The 21,647-nt window shown below is 33.1% G+C and overlaps 1 protein-coding gene across 2 annotated transcripts in view; it reads right to left on the reverse strand.

Moving 5' to 3' along the window:
- Positions 1–7,534: 7,534 nt before the first annotated feature.
- LOC113232520 overlaps positions 7,535–21,647 on the reverse strand; it is a 31,984-nt gene continuing 17,871 nt past the window's right edge. For both annotated transcript variants that reach the window (XM_026467277.1, XM_026467278.1), the window contains exons 2-4: positions 17,632–18,074; positions 12,612–12,787; positions 7,535–8,723 (exon numbers count right to left, since the gene is read on the reverse strand). In XM_026467277.1, the coding sequence (XP_026323062.1) occupies positions 8,544–8,723; positions 12,612–12,787; positions 17,632–18,061 (786 nt within the window). In that variant the 5' untranslated portion in view covers positions 18,062–18,074 and the 3' untranslated portion in view covers positions 7,535–8,543. The remainder of the gene's footprint in view (positions 8,724–12,611; positions 12,788–17,631; positions 18,075–21,647) is intronic.

Raw genomic sequence — 21,647 nt, forward strand, 5'->3', positions numbered from 1 at the left:
TTAAGACAATATGATGAGAGCGAAAAAAGACGTTGTACGTTTCATGTTGCCGGTTCGAGTGGACACGTAAGGCGCAATGCAATTTTGCTCTTACTGCTTGGACATAAAGGTTTTTCCTTACCGACTTAAGCCAATTCCGCGTTAACAAGTCTGGTGACTCCCTAAAGGTGTCCCCATATTTCAAATGATAATTTCTCAAACTGCTTATGAAATGTTGTGAGCCTCTGATAGGTACTCTAAAATTATTTCCTCTGTGGTTATTATTGTAATACTGGCTAGGCAATATCTAGCACTAATAAAAAAGGGCAGAAAAACGGTAAATGGTAGTCACCTACTTTTTTGAATAGCGCCTTTGATTGATCAAAAGGGTCGTCGTGGGGAGATCGGGGGACAAATGCCAATAAGTAGAAATAAATAACATTTGGCTACTTCCTCCAAAAATAAATACCAATGGATGAAAATTCTGAGAACATCAAAGTGCCGACTGTAGTCGGTTCAATAAAATTTTTACTGCCAACTGTGTTTGAAATACTACAGAATTATACAGTCTAAGTTCTTTAAGAGATTTTTATAGCTTATTTATGAGTTTATTCGAAACAAAGGAGGAAAATCGTAGTTTTCATACAAAAAATTGAGATCTAGGCTTTTTATTACTTTATTGTCAACTACTGATGGGAAATAATAATTTTGTATATTTTCTTTAGATGTGATTTGAAGCTTCATTGAATTCGGGTCATGGAACTTGGAAATAAGATTTCTATTAACCTGTTCATGGACAGTAATAGCATTAAGCGTAAAATTAAATAGCAGAATAAGAATATGATAATATGGCGTAACCCGTTTCGCTGCTACTGCTTCTTCAGAGAAATATTAAGAATGTACTGACAAAATTCAATGATTTATGTTGAACATTTTATATTGAAACAATATAAGCACTATAGCACAAAAGAAAAGTAGATTTTTGTAAGTGGTACTATTTAAATACTCTCCATGAACGGGTTAAGGAGGTCAATTTCTATCATTGTAAAAATATGACTTGTATTGACGTTGAATTAGCGTTCATGAATAATAAGAAACAAATGTATACACGCCAAAAGCAGCACTAGTACTCAAAAGAAAAGAAGAACTGTTTTATTGGATAACGAATTTTACAGTGGAAAGGAGATTTGTTTCTTTCGAAGAAATTGTATTGTCATTTTTATTTGACGTCTTTGTATTTGCCAATATTTTTTGTTTATTTATATTAGCTTAGGTTATATCAGTAACGATCATATTTTCCCTTGATGTTATATTTAATAATGAAATAAATTATTTTATTTTATTCAAAAAGAACAGGGGAGATAAAAACAAAATAATAAATGTGTTATGATTAAAGATTTGCGGTGCTACTAATAGCTCACAGATCTAGTTTTATTCATATACACATATCTAGTATTATAGATTTAGTTTCACTGATCATTTCAGTGAAACTAAAAAGGTAACGCGTGTCTTAGATCACGTTTTTTCAGTTCGGCTTAATATCAGACGGCAATAGTGCTCAAGACTCAGACCTTTTTATGCTGATCTTCCCTCGACTTTTAAATCCTGAAGATGGTTGCACCCATTAGTAGCAACAATAGCTAATAGCTAGGCTGAATGTCGATTCCCTACTGAAGCGCGGCGGTCTTTCTCTTTTTTTTTCATATTTTTCTTTTTTCACAGTTCTTTACATTTGCGCGGACAATTTTTTTACAATTGAATATTTATCCTATATACTACCATAACCTATCAATTATCTCTGGTCACACGAAATTTGAGTTTCGTCACGATTTTTAGAATTATATTTCTTATGCTAGTTTCAGATTTCATGCATATCGGTCAAGGAACGGAATATCCGTTGAGGGGAGTACTGCCGTCCACTAAGACCAAGTGACCAAGTGACCAAGTGAATAACTGTCTTAACCCGTTCGTGGACAGTAACAGCGTTTACCAGCATTTTTATATTTAGGTTTAAAGATTTATTTCTCACTAAGAATTTCCATTCACTTCACATAAGAAAAAATAACACAATACGAATAAAGTTGAAATGTCGAACGACAAAGATTACGTATAAAAGTTATTCTATATTAAGTGTGTAGTTGCTTATTTAAATGTGAGTTAGTTCGTTCAATCGCTAACATGAATGTTACTATACCAAATTAATAAAGATACATTGAACGTACACAAAAAATACTACAACATAGCGAAATGCGAGTATTTTAATTAGGACGAGACATTTGATACTTTACAAAGATCAACCACTAGTGTTTCTTGCACATTCTTCTCAAGGGACACAGCCTTACGAATGAGCAGTAGAGTTTAATCAGTATGGCGATTTCAAGTGTAATTTGCTTACCAATGAAAATATAGATTATTTGATTTTGACTTTACCGTAAAATTAAATATTAGAATAATATGATAATATAGAGTACGTTTCGTTATTATTCGTTGTTATTATATATTTTTAGATTTATAAGCACTAGTAAAGTACATTATAAATCAATACACTACAATCTAGTCAAATACAAGACTAATAAGTAATTTATATTTCACTTAAAGTAATAAATAAACAAAGTAAACTAAGCATTCACTCGCTGGCAATTTTATTACTTTTAACATGTGCTCTTTTTGTTCTGTGTCACTGGCACTATTTAGTTTAATCCATCGAGTATATAACCAGAAATAGAGACGAAATAAGGCCAATATATTCGTGGTAACACATTAGCGATACAGCTCTTATAAATATCAACTCTCATTTGCACTGAAATATAGACAGGCCAACTACTGACCTGTGTACGTCTCCGTATATTCCAAAAAATATTCTGTATTAATAAATAATAAAGTAATAAAGATAATATCTCTAACAATGCCGTGCTGTTCTATTCGGTGCTGTAGGAAAAACAGCAAAACATCTAATTACAAAACAAACGGAATCACATTTCATCGGTAATTAAATATTAAATATGTATATCGAGTTCTTAGGTTTTCGCGATTGTTACACCTAGGAAATGAAACTATTTTTTCTTTAAATCGCGTATATTTGTTTTTTCAAACAAACTACCTAAAGATAGCATACCTTCTTTCTTGGACCATCTTAATTCTTTTAGTACTAAGATCCAATTTACTATGGAACAAGAGAATTGTGGTACTTCAGCTTTCTTAGATGTTTTAATTAAAAGAAATCCTAATAACACCTTAGGCCATACTGTATTTCGAAAGAAAACCCATACAGATAGGTACCTCAATGGTAATTCCCATCACCATCCTAGCCAGTTAGCTACCGTGGGCAATTCTTTGTTTCAGAGAGCACATGGTGTCTGCGACAGCAATCATCTGGCAGGGGAACTTCAACATATAAAGCAAGTCCTACATGCGAGTAAGTTGAAGATTCCACGCCAATACCGCGGGCCCTGTGTGAAACCACCAACAGTCGAGCGAAGACCTGCCATCTTACCTTACGTGAGAGGTGTTACAGACAAGATCGGAAGAGTCCTCAGGCGCGCATCTATCAAGATCTATTTCAAGCCCCTGAGGAAGATTTCTCAGTTCCTGAGACTCGTGAAATGTAACATCCCCTTACAGGATACAGGTGTTTACAAGCTTGACTGTGAGTGCGGTCTCTCTTATATTGGACAAACAAAGCGAAGTATTTGTACCCGCGTCAAAGAACATATAGCTGATGTCAAACACCGTCGCGTAAACAAGTCTGCAGTCTGCGAGCATATCATGGATAAACCTACACATTCAATGAAGTTTGACAAACCCCAGGTCCTTGCAAAAGAAGTCCGTTATTTACCCAGGATGCTGCGAGAGGCCATTGAACCACCAGTTTGGGATCCAGTATTTCCTGAAAAATTCCAAACAGACATAAGACTGCAGTACTAATTAATATGTTTTAGTTTATTCTAATTTCTATTAATAATTAATAATAAATTGAACTTAATAAATATTCATTCAATAAAATAATTTGTAAAACTTAATATAGCGTAAATTGGAATGTTTTCTTTGTGAAATTAAAAATAAGGTATTTAATTAATAACTATTGTAACTATAGTGAAAAAATAGGGTGGTTTGTATCAATATTAGACATAACTGGTTGAAGACTGTACCACCTCAGTCAACCGTGACCATGGGACCTGTAAAGGGCCCGAAACGTCGGTTTGTTTGAAAAAACAAATATACGCGATTTAAATCCGGAAAAATAGTTTCATTTCCTATTAAATATGTAATTTCGCAATTTTCGTCCATTATAGCAAAGCTCAAGTTAACTGGTCGATTTGAAGTGAAACAGTTGACGACACCCATTGACGATACCCGTCAATTGTTTCGAACTCGGGCTAGCCAATCGGAGCGCAGTTGTCACAGTAATGATATGGCAGAATAGTTTTCAAATAAATTAAATGGCATTTCGTCTCTATTTTTGGTTATATACTCGATGGTTTAATCATATACTAACACTACATTAGTTCAAATGGATTTGTGCGTTTTAAACGTGTTATATTAAATGTGTAGTCAAGAAGCTGAAAGGCTTCAACGTTCACGTGACGGTGAAGTCTGCGTTGGTGGGCTTCGGAGTACTTCTGGAGCTATCTTGTCTACGACTTCCATTTCCAAGTCTCGACAGACGTCTTGGTTTCGTAAGTACCACGACGCATTTACAACGTTCCTAAGTGCTTTATTCTGGAAAAGTTGGATAATGTCTAAATTGGTCTTTGCGGTGCAGCCCCAGAGTTTCAGGTTGTCGAGTTAAAACTCGACAACCTGAAATTGGATATCAAAAAACCAACTACGGGCTTTATAGTGCGAAAAATACCTTCCTGGTCGAACGGTTACCATATTGGACTGCCACATAGAGGTCCCATGTTCGATTCACGGGCCGGGAGAAATATTTATATGAATTTTAAAACTTTCGTGGTTGGTACGAGAAGCCATCGAGATCACGAAGTACAAAACATTTAACCGTGATGATGGTTTTAAACTGTCCAGTGCATGGAATCCGGTCCTTAGTGCGTGCAGTAATAAAAACAAAAACACCTCGAGCTCAGTTTCGCGTGTGGATACAGTGAGTGTGGTTTGTGTGACAATGGTAACGCAACAACAAATTGCGATGAAGGTAGTCGTCGACAGCGCAAGAGGGTAGACAGATATGTCTGCTCTTAAAGCTGTCATCTGCCGCCGTCCAGTCAACCCGTGACCATGGAGCGTGCAACCGTTCCGAAATATCGGGAAAATAAAAAGAAGTCATACCGTGGTAAGAAACCTGATACTAGTGTTAATCATTTAATATTTATATGGTCTACATTTATTTTTTTCATGAGTTTGGGTGTAATTTATGGTTATGTGTCGCACCCGCGGTACAGGGTTTTGCTAGTGCGGGACTATGAGTGTGTGCGTTATTATTATATATTTCCAAGTGCTTTTTAAGTAGTTGCCGCCTTCTGCTTTTAATAGAGAAATATCAACAACGTACTGACGAAATTCAATGATTAACATATACTGAACATTTTATATTGAATCAATATAAGCAGTACTGCAAGAAAAGTACCGGCATTATTGTGTGTAGTATTATTTAAATAGCTGTCTATGAAAGGACTATATAGCATAAGATAGTGTTCAAAATTCTCAATTTAAAACATTTCGGTCAAGCTAGAGCACAGAGTGAAAATGAGGACAATATATTTAGTTCTATCGAATTTTCCTTTGTTAAGAATTGAGGCTACTGGGAAACTGACACCATTGTACTCTTAGTCTACCGCATCTTCGCAAATACTAAACCTTGAGTCTAGAATCACCGTTAAATCGATGGGCTAACCTTTAAAAAGTAAAATTAAATAACAAAACCGACGAATATCTAGGGTTGGCAGACCATAGCGCTTAAACCAAAAACAAATAATAATATAATATCAAGTGACGGAATGAAGAATAGTCGTGCGCCTGATGGCAAGCTACACGCCTGTCCATAACAGTTGCAGTGCCACTATGAGCTTTAAATCGCAAAGATCTGAGGGGTATTGCCACTACGTCCTTCACCCTGAGACATAAGTTGACAAGTCTCATGTGCATGTAGTTTCACCAGCACCCTTACCTTTCAAAACCGAAATACACGAATGCTGACAATACTGCTTGCCGGCAGAAATAGGTAACGTAGCAGTACTTCTCTGGATGAACTCTTTTATAAGAAGCTCTTCTGCTACATCATTCAATTAAATCAATGAATTATTCCCATCTGATCCCCTAAAACCGACGATGATTGGCTGTAGTAATCATAACATTAAACTTAGGTTTAAATATTACTTAAGAGTCTATACTACCTCAAATGACTTTGGTTAATTCAGCTTATCCGCTCACGCAATGCGCTCCTCCTACTGCAAAATGGCGGCTATTTGGTTTCGCAAATTAGAAAAGCATTCAGTTTAAATACAAGTTTTTATAAATAATAATTTTTATATTTTTGGATAAATATGATAATATTCCGTTTGAGTGGTTCTAACGTTTACCATGAAATTACTCCTTAAAGTATACTTTGTAAAAATTTATATTCAGGGTAAACTTAAAAAACACCGTTTTCAATAAATAAACACCGGAATCACCAGCCCAAACAATAACACAGACGATTGTCGTGACGTATTTTTGAAGTTTTTTTTTTTAAAACAGGCATTAAAAACTTTATGGTTTGCTAGAGTAGTTACCGAAATAGCAATATAATATTAGTTTTTTTACCTGTTATAACTTCGATATCCGATAAATCAGTATAAAATCATTATCGGCACCTTTAGGTGTGGTATGCGTCTACGGCTGCATGTATCACGTGAGCGGATAACAGTGAAAGCGTTGAATCAATTACTTTGGAAAAAATATATACTAAAATTGAAGATATGCACTAATTAGTACACGGTGTGAAAACACGATTCCTAAAAGTTCACGACAGAAAAAAAACACAAAGTTACCTCGAAATTTTACATGAAAACCGCTATATTCAATAGGTACTTTACATATTACAACAATGGTTTTTTTAATATCAAGTGAACTAAGTAGAACTACATACTATACGATATACATTTTTCAAATGGATTTCATTTCTATGATAAATAATAAATAAAATCTAAGATAATAATAAATTATATGAATATTACTTTTAATAAAACGGTCATTCTCAGACTACTGTTCACTACCTAATTTCCGTGGCAATTTTTATTGTTTAAGTATACGATTTTTTATCGTGCTGTATTATTTAATATCCGAGTATTTAATTGTATAGTGAATTATTATTTAATAATTACACGATAATATACTTGATATTTAGATAATACAAAATGCCACGGAAATTAGGTAGTGAACACTAGTCCGAGAATGACCGAAAACATCATCATGTTCAACAATTAAGTACAAATTTACTTAATTGGCAAACTAATTTTTGTATAAATACAATTGAAAATGCAATGTAAATTTTTGTATGTTCAGATTTATTGTATTCTTCAAATTAGATTAAATGATCTTAAAATTAAAGATAGAGAAATAGGTTTGTACAAGTTATTGTGTTCAACTTAAGTATATAGCATAAATATTTAAGAAATAAATTAACTTACACAATTAAAAGATTTTTAAATTAATTCAGTCAAAGTAAATGCTTTTGGTTATCTAATTTACATAAAATATTTAAAAAAATGTAAGTTGACGTTAATAATAAATAATAACAATAATGTGCCAAATAACCACACCAATTACGTGGTCTCAAACTGGGGAATTCCCTATAGTATAAGTACCAGAGCTACGGTATTTAATCTGGGCCACTACCTAGAACACCTAGATCACAAAATCGAATGTGCGATCTTCTCATACAGCGCCCACAGTACAAAGCTTGGGCCACCGGAGTCGTCAAAAGATAAAATTTGCCTACACGAATTATATTGCACACATAATCATGTAACAAAAAAACAGAATGTGTAACATAAATGGAAAAATATAAAAATTACATCCGATGTTATATCAAATACAATAACATATTTTACAAATACGTTGTTATAATCAGCTAACAAATAAAGTTAAACAAAAGAACATGCAATATTAATTCAATAAGAAGGAATATGTGGCTAATATATTCTATATATATTGATTATTATAACTATCCTAAATTCATTAATTTGTATAGAGTGTACAGAATTCCATAATGATGATTGTTGTCATTGATTGTGGAAATATGAAATAAATTTATTTATTAGTTTATTTATTTTAAACAATAATTAAAGTTGATTTATTGCACTTGATTGTCGAATACTGTTTGAAATACGTATGTAAATGTAATACATAAACCTCATGTAAACGAATCATCAAAAAACGCTAAAGTATAAAGCAGTCAGGAGCGCAGGCTTTTTATATCTGAGGTTTGGTTACATCAAATATCATAGTGACATTGAATTTACATAAAAAAACTCATCATTTTCTTTCATCACACTTAATTCTAGAACAAATAAATACTTATTAAGTAATAGATTTTTATCCAATTATATATTATAAAAGAATTTGGGCTAAACAGCGGCCCCTGGTGCAGTTCCATACATTGGTCCAGGCGTCGGTCTATGTTTGGCCAAATTGTAGGCTCTGTTCAAAGCCCAATCCTTGGAATATCCTGTAGAATATCCATAAGTGTTGTAATCTGAACTAAAATCTGAACTGTCGCTGCCTCCGAAGTAGGAATAGCCACGGTGCTACAATCAAAAGCAAAACAAAAGTTTAGTAATTTTATAGTAACATAAATGTTTATTCAAAGTAGCGTTTTGTAAGGGTTACAAAATGTTTGAATTCATAATTTCATTATATTAAAAAATAAAAAATGCTATAAAATGCTGAAGTAACAATTATTAAAATATGTATTAAGTGTGAACACTTAACAATAGCTAAAAATAAAGTTGACAATGTTATTTCAATAATGATAGCGGAATTATTTCTGTACAGTATGAGACATTGCTAAATATAAAAAAAATACTTTATTTTTATGTATGTTTAGAGCACACGGAAATTGGTAACATTTACTTTTTAAGAGTTAATTAAAATAAACATATTATGTCCCCGTATAATTCAGTTATGCTAATTATGAATATGTATCTGTCTATTTGAAATAAATTTGACACATATTCATTTATTATTTACATCACTAACACGCAGTGAATCTGTACGAGCAAGTTTAACTTTTTTTTACTAATGATGACAAAACCCAATTTTTTTATCTAGTAATCAATTCTATATACTGATGTTAGAATAACATCTCTACAAAATTAAATGTAATAATCTCTCTACAAATAAAGATAAAGTTGGTACATACTATAAAGCAGCGGAAGGTTGCCTATTTGGACCATGTACTGCGACATGACCGATATCATCTATTACATACCATAATGATGAGCAAAGTAGCTAGGAAGCTGAAGTTGGAAGAAGGAAAATGTCATGGCTTCGTAACATCAGGGAGTGGACCGGCATCAAGACCGTGGAATAACTGTTTATGCTAGTTCTGGACACAGAAAGATATAGAAAACCGCCTGCCGACATTTAATAATTGAGAGGCACTTGTAGAAGAAGGAATGAAATACTGTAGTAAATGTACTAAAGTGAATGTGACCGGTAAGAATTTGTTGTGAATCCGTAAAATCATGTAGGTAATCATAGAATATTGATGTCAAAATTATTACTAGTGGGACACTACATATTACACACCGACCAGAAGTAATTTAGAAAAGTGTGTTTGTTAATTTGGTATTGTTGGTAATAGAACGTGTGCGAGTACCAAAGTTTAGCCAACGAGTTCATTGACATCAAAATTTGCAAATGGTCTTGTTAGTAGATATAACAATACCACTGGAAATGTACAAGTCATGGAACAAAATTAAGTATCATTTGGCCGCTAACTGTTAAGTAAGAAGATAGATCACAGGATGGCGTGGGATATTTCCAGGAAAATGAGATTTTCATCAGATAAGAAATTTTAATGTCCTTTTAACATTATCATGGCATAAGAGGTAACAATATAGTGTCTTTCTAGTTTTTGTATTTAAGATAACTATAAAATTATGCCACGTTAAAACGAACACTTTTTATAGATGTCTTCTTCACTTATAAGCATTTTTAAAGTTTTTTGTGGCTAGAAATCACAATGGGTTATGTTGAGTGTGTGCGTTATTTTATTTATAATACTAACGGGACGAACAAGACGTGCATCTCGTCATAAGCAACAACCCTATCCATAGCAGTTGAAGTGCCACTTAGAGCTTTAACTCGCAAAGATTTGAGGGGCATTGGCACTGCGCCCGTCACCCTGAGACATAAGTTGACTAGTTCCATGTGCCTGTAACTTCACCAACACTCTTTCCCCTCCAAACCGAAACGCAATAATGCTCACTTTACTGCCTGGCGGCACAAAAATCATTTCTCATCATCAACTCACTAAGCTTAAATTAAAAAAAATATTATCATATTGTTTCTAAAAAATGTTCAAATAAGTGATCGCGCAGCTTAACATGTCGCGTCCACATAGAGTACATTTACAAGACCGATAGGTAAAACGAATTCTCCTCTTCCGTTTTACCAATCATATCGATATACTACATACAAACGAGATATATTACATACAAAGTCATAGATCACAACAATTTTTGTATTCCGAACGCAGTTACAGAAAATATTGACACTACGTAAACATTTCACAAACTCTATTTTTGTAAGGTATTACCATCATAACTAACATTAATGTTGATTTGTTTACTTCCTTTTACTGCAAATCGAATGGTGTTAGTTTTATCCAAGTGTACGCTTATTTGTTTACGCTTAGAAGGTGAATCAATATATCATCATTAATATCCATTTCATTATGAAACAGGTCATTAAGACAGATCTCCGAATGAAATTATCACATGCTGAAAAGTGCTATGTACAGTTTTCGAGAAAACTTCATTATTCACGAACGGCCTTGTTCAAGCATTTAGGGTAACTCAATGTACTTTGCTTCCATATTCGTGCTTGATATTCCTTAAAAAACTTCTAATTTGAGCCATTTTTATACAATTTCTGTTTAGTAGTCTTATAAACATTAAAAGACAGTGAAAGACATTACATGAATGAGACATGGAAATGAAATGCATAAATGCACTTTGGAAAGTAATTTCATACCTCATTTGATATCTTCAGCGATTTTCCGGTACATTGAACTAGGAAAGTGATCTTAGAAGTTAATGTTTCGCACGGTAAAACAAAAGTATAAAGTGGGTTGATTTCTTTTTGTTCTCAATTTTCAAGTCCTTTTATATTAAACGTAGTCTATTTATTTGTCTACGTTGTCAGTTTAGTATTTCATATTCCTTAGTCTAAATACTTGTTTTTGTCATTAAATATTACTTGTTTATATTCAATTTAAAGTTGCATAAGCTTGGTTTGTGCTCTTCCTGCCAATTTGGAGAAATCTGTTCAAAATAATTATGTTTCTATATCTTAACATAAGTTTGTTTATTCCATGTTATTTATAAGTGTTTGTTTATGCTTATGTGTGTTTACTTTAGCACTCTGTACGTGTACTGTTATTGACATATCAAAATAATGTTGAATTTTAATGATACTATGTCAGAGAACCCCACTAAGCCTAGTCTCAAACCAGGGAATTCTCTGTACTATGATTACCTGAGCAAAGGAATTTCCATGGGTAAAATATTATGATTATGGCCTAAACCCACTCCTTTGTACAGATATATGACCAGTCGCAGGCTGTGTTTGGATGTCTATAGTTTTCCTAAGTATTCGAGTTGAGATCCCGGAAGGCTCGCCTTCATAATAATAATAAGTATTGTCCGCCGGTTCTTGAACCTAAGTCCCTGACCCTGGTCGACAATGCTATTGCCGGGGAAAACCGCCTCTCCCATTTTAAAATTAAAATTAATCATTTAGGCCATGGGAATTGGGATCAATTGCCTGGAATCAAACTAGAGAATTCCCTGTACTATGAGTACCAGAGCAGCAGAATTCACTCTGGGGCATTTCCCACAACTCCCAGAACAGAATTAATTTCGGAAAGTTCACTTCCCAAATTGGTCTTAGCGGGAATCGAACCCGGGACCTCTGCATCCAGGGCGCACAATGTAAACCGTTATTAGGTCACCAAGGTCGTCTTTGCTTTTGAGTAACAAAAAAAAATGTGTAATTGTTCTCCGTCTTAATTACAGCGTATTTTCAACAAAGCAGTGGAAAATGTAAGAAAAATACATTTCCCTCCTTCGCACAAAACGCAATCTAAGAATTAAGAAATGCTCAAAGGTTACGTTTAATTCCGTTTGCGAACCATTGTCATATTAAATGTGAGAGAGATGTTATTTCAGTTTCCAGGCTCCTGAAGTAGTAACTTACAAAACTGCGTGGTACAGTAAGAAATAATTAGTTTCGTACTCTTTGTTCTTTACAAAGTGGTTTTCTTATAAATATATTTTTAACTTAATACCTTGCTTGGGTACGTGGAATTATCTAATTAGATTTGATCTTTTGCGGTACAACAAACATGAAACAATTTTCTATTAGTTTAAATTTGCTTACTAGATATTGTTCTATTTGTTATTATTTACCTTGCAATGTTTCAACGTGCTAAGCAAACTCGGTAATAATAGAGCTGCAATAAGCAGCAGTTTCTTGATTAGCAGCACTGATAGAAGGATTGGTACCAGTAATACCTTGGTCTTAAACACAGCCAGTAAAGTTAGCAGAGGCACGATGAGAGCAAGCTTCTTTCTTCGACCACGACCTGAAATTTGAAAAATCTTTACAAATTGTTGTATTTTGACAATTTAATTTTATGGCTAAATAGGTTGTGTAACCAACGTGAAGATGATTTTGGTTTTGTTGTTCTCCTTAAATTAAAGTATTTTTTGTTTTTATTTGGTAGCTTAGAATTTCTCTTTTATATTAAATACAGTGTAGTAGTCCTATGGCCTATCTGTGTAGACCTTACTCAAAATGTAGATTGAAATGAAAATATAAGAATACAGTTGTTATCCCAGTGTCTGATAAAAAGCTTTAGATATCATTGCTATTCATAGAATCCATTAAGTTAATGTCTTTCCGAAAACAGGCAACAATATGGCAAATGATATTGTGAGCTTAAAATCATGGAAGGAAATTGCTCTCTGTAATGAAAATGGATTATTCTTTTTCTAGTACATTGATGAACCTAATATTTCAGTGTACAAAAACAATAATAATAATATCTCTATACTCGTAATACTTCCCACATATTTTACTTCAATTTTCCCAGAAATAAATATATATTTTTAGATTTTTCAAGTTAAAAGGATACTGTAATTAGCATCGAAGTCAATATTTTGTAAAGGTCAAGGTCAATAAACTTGAATATCAATAATATAGGTACAATGTAAGTGCGTGCTCTTGAGAAAGGTGGCTCACATTAACTCGACGAGGACCCTAGGAATCCGAACGCCGTAACGTTGCAATTTAGGAATAGCTAATGTTGAGCTATAGGCTGCATAGGCAGATAATGATGTTAATGTCGTGAGTGTTTATTATATAGCAATCATTTGAAAATTGGTTCCAGTACAGCAGTTCGTATTTCCGATACTTGATAGCTTAATTAATATGTCTATTTGATTTGTTAACTAGCGGCAATGAGTGAACAGGTAAACTTCACTAAATTGAAATTACTAGGATATGCCAAATGGTGTTTGATCTAGTCTGAAGCTTCTAATTAAGTATTGTTCAGTAATATTCTCTCCGAAGCTTTACTCGATCATTATTGCTACAAATGTATGGGTAGAATGACTTCCGGCGTTTGATATAGTATACCAGTTATCGGTCTGGAATGTATCAATATAATATATGATATTATATACAATTTGGCTTAATAGTCTCATGCACACTATTCTGTTACACATCATTACGTTTATACAGGGTGTAATCGTTAAAAATGCCCAGGCGTTTATTCCATAAATATTAAAAAGCTTTAAACTAGTAATGAAAGTACGTTACCTAATGAATAAATCGACATCAATAACTTTTTAAAAATACAACTAGAAATTTAAAATTTTAACGTTAAGCACTCCTATAAATTTAATATGACACTCGTAGGGAGGGTTTACTTGACCTAGTTTAAGAGGTAACAATAAGCTTACAGATAATAAAACTGCTACAAATAAAGTAATAAAACTATCTTTCAATTGAATAAAACAATAACGGCATAGTCAATTATTTGGTCAAGTGTGATTTGTCCATATAAATGAATAAAATTATTACATTTTTTTAGTGCTAATCGACTCAATTTCATGTAAGAATCATTTCATTGTGTGAGACAAAAAAATCGGGACAGCAGAAGTTGGTCAAGTTTAATACAATGTTGTTCATTTAACATTTTCTACGAAAAAACTTTTTTATTAAATTTGATCAAGAGCTCTTAATTATTCCGGAACATGCTAAACATAGTGTGTTGTTTAAAATATAAAGGGTCTATAATATACAGTTGCATCAGACAATGGCAAGTTTTTCATACAAGCGCCATGCAAGCAATAAATATGAAAATTACGAATAGTATATGTGAAAAAAACCAGTGATTAAACAATTATTGTAAGCCTAGTTGAGAGAACGCTTGCCAGGAGGCTTGTATCGATTCCCAACTATGGAGCTTCTGAGCAATTGCGATTCACATGCAATTTACTTTAATAACTATCATTGCTTTTGACGTTCCTCATTCTGAACTCGAATTAAGCATGGTTGACTTTGGCGTAAAACCCTCTTTTTATAGAAGTCCACTTGGACGCATGTGTTGATAATGATATTGGTGAACCCCCGAAAAGTTTTTAAGCAAATTCCTTGAAGGGAAAATAACTGATATTTCCTGGTTGACTTACATTTTTACTAATAAAAATGTATGTAAAAATTAAATATATATATATAATTCGATAAGCTCTAAAGCTTATCGAAGAAATCTTCAACATAATTGAAACTAATGAAGGCTATTAAGTAATTTCACAAATATAAATGGCGTACGATTTAAACTGAATTCTTGATTCTTATTAAAACTGAAGCGTTCATGATTGATTGTTCGAACTCTTACAAATTTGTTGGGTCAGTTTTCATTTCAATTAGTGCAGTATCTAGGTTATGAATACAGATTGTTTCGGTCGAATGATTGACGACTGTTAAAATTTTAAATTGTGGTCATTAATAGTGAACATTCAAATATCTTAATTGTTCGTTACTACTAGATGTACAAATAAAAAAAAATATAGTAACAAACAGCATAAAAGCAATGTGCAACCAGGCGGCCTTATTTTGTGAATAAGTTTACTACCTGTGGATGTATTTGGTGCTTTAAATGGGTGTATTTTGTTTCACTCAACTATAAGCTGTTGAATTAAAATTGCTATATTATAGTGCTTTAATAACTTTAATGTAGTAGTGTCGTGCTTAAATGTGTGCTTAAATTCTCGATCTCTTGCTTTTTACTGTGATGGATGTATCGTGATAGTAGTCATGGTATTGGTCATTTTCGAAGTGACTTTTGCCAAAATTTATGTGTAAAGCGTGAACACACGTGCGAGTAAATTGTATAAAAACAACTTACTCTTACGTGCTGGGGGCTTCGCAGCGTGCGGGAACGCGGGTCGCGGGGAGGCTGTCAATTATTCAGACATTTTACTATAATGAAGTAGGTGCATGTTCAATAAAATAACAAATATCAATAAAATGAATGACATCACGGAAAGTGTGCGATGGAATTGCATGATTTAATTCCACCTTCCCCATTCCATCGTCGTGAGACTAGACGCAGACAGGGGTTCCATGCCGCAATTCTCACTAAGCGTTTTGCTTCTACATTTATATGGCGAACGGCAAAGGAATGAAATTCCCTGCCTGCAGACTTGCTTCCCGAACGCTATAACTTGGACATTTTCAAGGCGACGAATGAAAAAAATAAGAATGAAAAATTATTAACCTATTATTAAAATAATTGAGGTTAAAAGTTATAAGTATTCTATATTTTGGTCAAATCTGCATTAACAAGTGTGAACCAGACTCTCGTTTACGCTATGCTTGGAATTCGTTTGAAAGATTTGACTCGAATCTGCCGTGATGTGGTGTTTTGGCAGATTATCCGCTGAAAAAGAAACATCTTAGAACATCGAATATATGTAGAAACCACCCATTGGTTCACTAAATTTAAAATAATTAAATTGAGTTCACGCTATACAAGGTGAAACTCTAATATTATCTTCTAACCATAATATTCTATTCAAATTCACCATAATAGATTGAATATTATAATTTCTGTAAACGAGGCGTTATAGTTGAATTTGAATTAGCATTATTTACCCCGAATAATTAAACGTGGAAGTTTAATATTTAAACGTGGAAATAATATTGGACGTTGAAACAGAAACTACAGTCTTTAGGAGTTAAGTTAATGTAATTAGCGATAAAGTTAAACAATTTCACAAAATCAGCTATAAATTTAAATCCAAACATCAAAGTTATATTTGATTCTTGGATAAGTAGGGTAACTAGCCACTTTGTGGTCAGGTACGAACAAATCAAACAGAAGATCTAACCACTGGACAGCTATCTAGTTATATATCCGAGGTGAAAGATATCTAGTTGTCAATCGTTGAAAGAGAAATGTTAAACGTGATATTATATTAAAAAATCAACTTAGCAATGGCGTCAATATGTTCAAAATTTTGGTTGGAAAGAACTATACCATAACCAAAATAAAAAAAGTTATGTTTTCAAGTATAAATTTATTTTACCTATGGAACAAACGATTCTTTGACTTCGGAAAATTCATGGCCAATTATAATAACATTATGGTGGCACTTCACATGGCTATATGTATTCGATATTTGGTATTTTTATAAAAAGTATTTGACGAACAGACAAATATGTATACACTGAAAAATATGACCGTCAAAATATGAAGTTAAAATGATGAATATGACCATAATGTGGTTTACTTGCGTGTTTGCCTATTGGACACCTTTAATGTGCGTCGAGAAATCGACCAGCGCGAGGTAACGCGAGTTTGGTGTTTGCTGTATTTGTTAAATAGGCAAATATGCTATCTATACATGGTGATTGTAGATAGCATATAATTTGTCATAACTTATATACCTATACACGTGTCATAGTAATTATTTGTCAAATATATTGCCATGTGAAGTGCCACCATTAAAATTTCATTCAAAACTAGACGTCACAAATAAATAGAAATTGGTCATAGTATTTTATCACATGAGACCCAATTTTATTTCACTAATTTGCTTATATCTTAATGAATGGATTAAATTAATACTCCCATAAAGTACTGTCATTGATGTTTAAGTTCATTCAAAAGTTACGTCTACAATATTGTCTTTAATTCATTATTTTGTTCGATTGTGAAAAATGGAAACTTTGTCTCAATTTCTTTGTGCTTGATAAGAACGTAACTTAAAACCGGACACAAAGAAATCAACAACAAGGACAAAAAAATCTCCAAATCACTATAATCGTCACAAAAAATGCCGACACAAAGAATCATTAAAACTTCCTTACTCGTGATTACGGACCTTAAAAAAGTGTACGTTAATAAAGAAAACTCACCATCATTATCAGTCTCTTCGATAGTTCTGGCTCCATCAGGCAATTCTACCCTCAAACCTTTCAATTTAAAGAAATCCTTTACGAGTTTCATAAAATACTGTGCAAGTTGGGTCCATTCAGAAAATATACTCCTCGGCATGTCAATTAAGACTTCTGTATCATTGACTATCAATCGTTTTATCGTGTCTTCATCTAATGGGACAAAACTAATAATGTTGTTAGCTTTTATAGTCTCATTGGAGTAAAAATCGTCGCCAAATATAGATTTCTTTGCTATCTTCAAAGCTTTATATTTGACGCAGGACAGGGCTTCCCCTCGCGTGAAGCAGCCATCCTTTACATATTGAAGGTAACCATCTTCAGTGCTGGTTATTTGTTGGATTGCTAGTACTATGACGAAGAATGGAAAGATTGATATTCTTGGTGTCATTTTTTATTACAATCTGAAACAAGAAATAAATACAATTATTAATACAATGATTGAATATAAAGACAAAAATCTTGTCCTTTTATTAAATTAGAGAATAAAAAAATAACGAGAATTGTCACTATCTGCCCCTCCCTAGCTTTAGATACCGCACTGCGCCCCGCATATTGACGTTCACATTGACGGGACGGTAACAAATGTCAGTTATCTACTGCATTTACATGGCACCATCAGAATTACTTTAAAATCCAACTTCGACTTCCTAGGTCGGTAGTTTGTGCAGTAAATCCATTTCCAAATCCAGAATTCGAAAAAATAAATAAGTAATATTTGGTGGTTGTAACAACTCTATGTAGCTCATTGTAGCTAAGCCTATACAGGTCTTATATGTGGAACACCTTTTTCCGACTTATGGTTTTTATTAATTATAACAAACTAGTGAAGTCATTTACCAAAAATACTTGAATGTCATGGTGGTAAAACATCTTACTATTCAATAAAATCAATAAGAAATAAATATATCTATATTTTAAACTCTTCTATTGGTTTGTTTTTTTATATATATATATATATATATATATATATATATATAAAAAATGAAATACCGACCTCAAGTGTTGCGGAAGTACATATATTTGCAAAGTTTTTTTGAAATTGGGTAACGGAAAGTGGGTGAAAGCTAGGATACATTTTTTTTTAATACCTTTAATTTATGACTATAAAAGGGTATACAAATTATATTTTAAGCTTTAATTGCACGACATTGCGATGACAATATGAATCATTGACATAATTATTAAATTGCTTAAAATGCTTCATTTTTCGCAAGTAATAAAACGTTTTGTTACTATTTTCGGATTCAAAAATGGATTAAGTTCCCTTGTAATCACGAGTTATGTTACATTCATCACAATTTCTGAGTATTCATTTGAGCTCTGTAACCGACACTCTATTAAACTTTAGACAACGCTCATAAAGTATCAATAATAAACTTTCCTCATTAGCTTTGCCAATCATTAGTGAAAGAAAGTATCAAGTCTAATACGTAGTCTCAGAAGTTGTTCAATTTATTTAAATAATAAGAATGTACACCGGTTTCAACATTGACAGAAAACAATAAAAGCAAATTGATGGCTTTCCAGAATAATGGCCTACCTCAGAAGCATATAATTCATCAGGAAACCATGTAAAAAATACTGAGACGTTTCTCCCGCGCAAAATTGACGTATTGAAGACTATCCCAACTTTGGCATGTGATTATTTTAACCAATGATAAGCTCCCAAAAAATAAAATTTCACATAATATTTCGAATAAATATCGGTAATAGGTCAAAAAAGGAATTTGGATTGATTCCCGATTGTGATTGTGATGATTTCCGATTGGGCCACTGTTCCAGAAACGCAGCGAATTGTGGCAAATAAAAAAGGAACGGTTATATTTTCGGATTTACTGACGATTAGTAAAGTAAAGAATTACAATAGGAGCATGGAATTTAAGTACAGCGTTTCCAGAATTTTCGAATATTTTTACCGATAAGTAGAGAATTTTCTGCACGCCTACAATAAAACCCAAAAATATATTATTTTTAATTTGCGACATTTCTCAAGTCGCCATTAGAGTGAATATTTCGAGAGATGTTTCTTTCAGATTTGTAATATTGATTTTTAATTAATATTATAAGTGATCTTTTAAGTACTACCATGATATTAATTTATTTTTTTGTGAATTTACTCCACTAGTTTGTTATAATTATTAAAAACAAAGACCGAACTCGATAATCGCACAGAGTACTAATAAATCGACCTCAAAAGACATTCAACCCCCAGTTTGTTACCCTTAGAGGTGGTCATCAGCATAGCCCCGTACTAGGGAAACCCTGTGTCGCGGGTGCCATGGACACACTCGTATACAACCACAAATTACACCCAAACTGACGAGAGAAATAAATGTAGGCCATATAACTATTTCTTCCGGCCCGGGTATCGAACCTGGGGCCTCTGCGTGGTAGCCTGGCATGGTAACAGTTCGGTCATAGACGTTGTTAAGTGTTATGGTGTGTAAACACGATTCCTAAAAATATTCACAGTAGAAAAAAAAAACACAAACTTACCTGGAAATTTTACAAGAAAATCGCTGTATACAATAGGTACTTTAGATAATGTTTTTTTTTTCTATAGTTTACTATACGATATACATTTTTCAAATAGCTTTAATTTCGTTTGTATAAAAATAAATTCGGAAAAAAGCCAGTGTCCCTGCCGCTGGACCCAAGCAAAATGAACCATAATATATAAATAATAGAACCGTAAATATTTATTCACAAAGACAATACAGTACATTGCCTATCATTATACAATTTACGGGCGCCTTTAAAATAGGTGTTTATTTCTTGTGCTAGTAATTTACAAGTGTACAAAATACAATAATATTTATTCAAAGCGAATAATAAAAATACCATCAAAGTATCGAGTTCTTAGGTTTCCGCGATTGTTACCATTGTTACACATAGGAAATAAAAAACTATTTTTTCGGATTAATTTTTTACGGATATTTGTTTTTTCAAACACACCAACGTTTCGGGCCCTTCACAGGTCCATTTAAAGCCGGAAAAATAGTTATTTCCTACCATCAAACTAACCAAGTATTAGAAAATGGCTTTTCAAAGAGATTGCAACAAAATTATCCTGCATTCACCCACGTACCACAGACGTTGTGATTTCGCTTTTAAAGTGGGACATGATACGGTTACTGTAATGATGCTTTTAATACCATATTATATTGTTAACGAGATTTATAAAATTCCAATGGCAGTCCTAGATCATAAATTCATTTGTTTAATCATGTTACAAGACATGAGTAAATATTTCAAGCATCACACACAGTAAAATAATGTATTTTCTTTGTTTCGCTTAATTTTTTTTTTGTGTGCAATAGTATTTGTAATTAATGTTATGAGTTTTGTTTATTGTAGAAACTGTAACACAAGAAACACAATTAAGTCCCTGGTTCGATGCCCGGGCCGGTAGACATATATTTTGTATTTTTTTTCCCACATTTGTTTTTTTATAACATCAGGTGACGGGACGAAAACTTGTGCGCCTGATCATAAGCTACACGCCTGTCCGTAACAGATGCTGTGCCACTCAGAGCTTTAAGTCGCAAAGATCAGAGGGGTACTGTCACTGCGCCAGTCACCCTGAGACATAAGTTGATAAGTCTCATGTGCCTGTAATTTCATCAGCACCCTTACCTTTCAAAACCGGAACATAGTAATTTTGACATTACTGCTTGGCGGCAGAAATAGGTAAGGTGGCAGTCACGGCAGTACTTCCCTGGGCGAACTATTCACAAGGAGCTACTACTGCTATTAGTGTGCGTTAAGATAAGTTTAATATAAGTGTGGCAATGCAATAAATGTCTAAAATATGGAATGATCTGCGTGGTTTTGTGACAGGGGCAGCGTCTTTATTTTTTTATTCTTTTGCTTCATTTCCTATTTTGAATCAAAGTCATAAAAACAGCTGTCCTAACTATATGAGTATTATATACAATATGTACAAAATATTGCAAAGAAAATAACTGAAGCTA

The sequence above is a fragment of the Hyposmocoma kahamanoa genome, unplaced genomic scaffold (genome assembly GCF_003589595.1).
Source record: "Hyposmocoma kahamanoa isolate Upper Pololo Valley unplaced genomic scaffold, ASM358959v1 76, whole genome shotgun sequence".
NCBI classification, from domain to species: Eukaryota; Metazoa; Arthropoda; class Insecta; order Lepidoptera; family Cosmopterigidae; genus Hyposmocoma; species Hyposmocoma kahamanoa.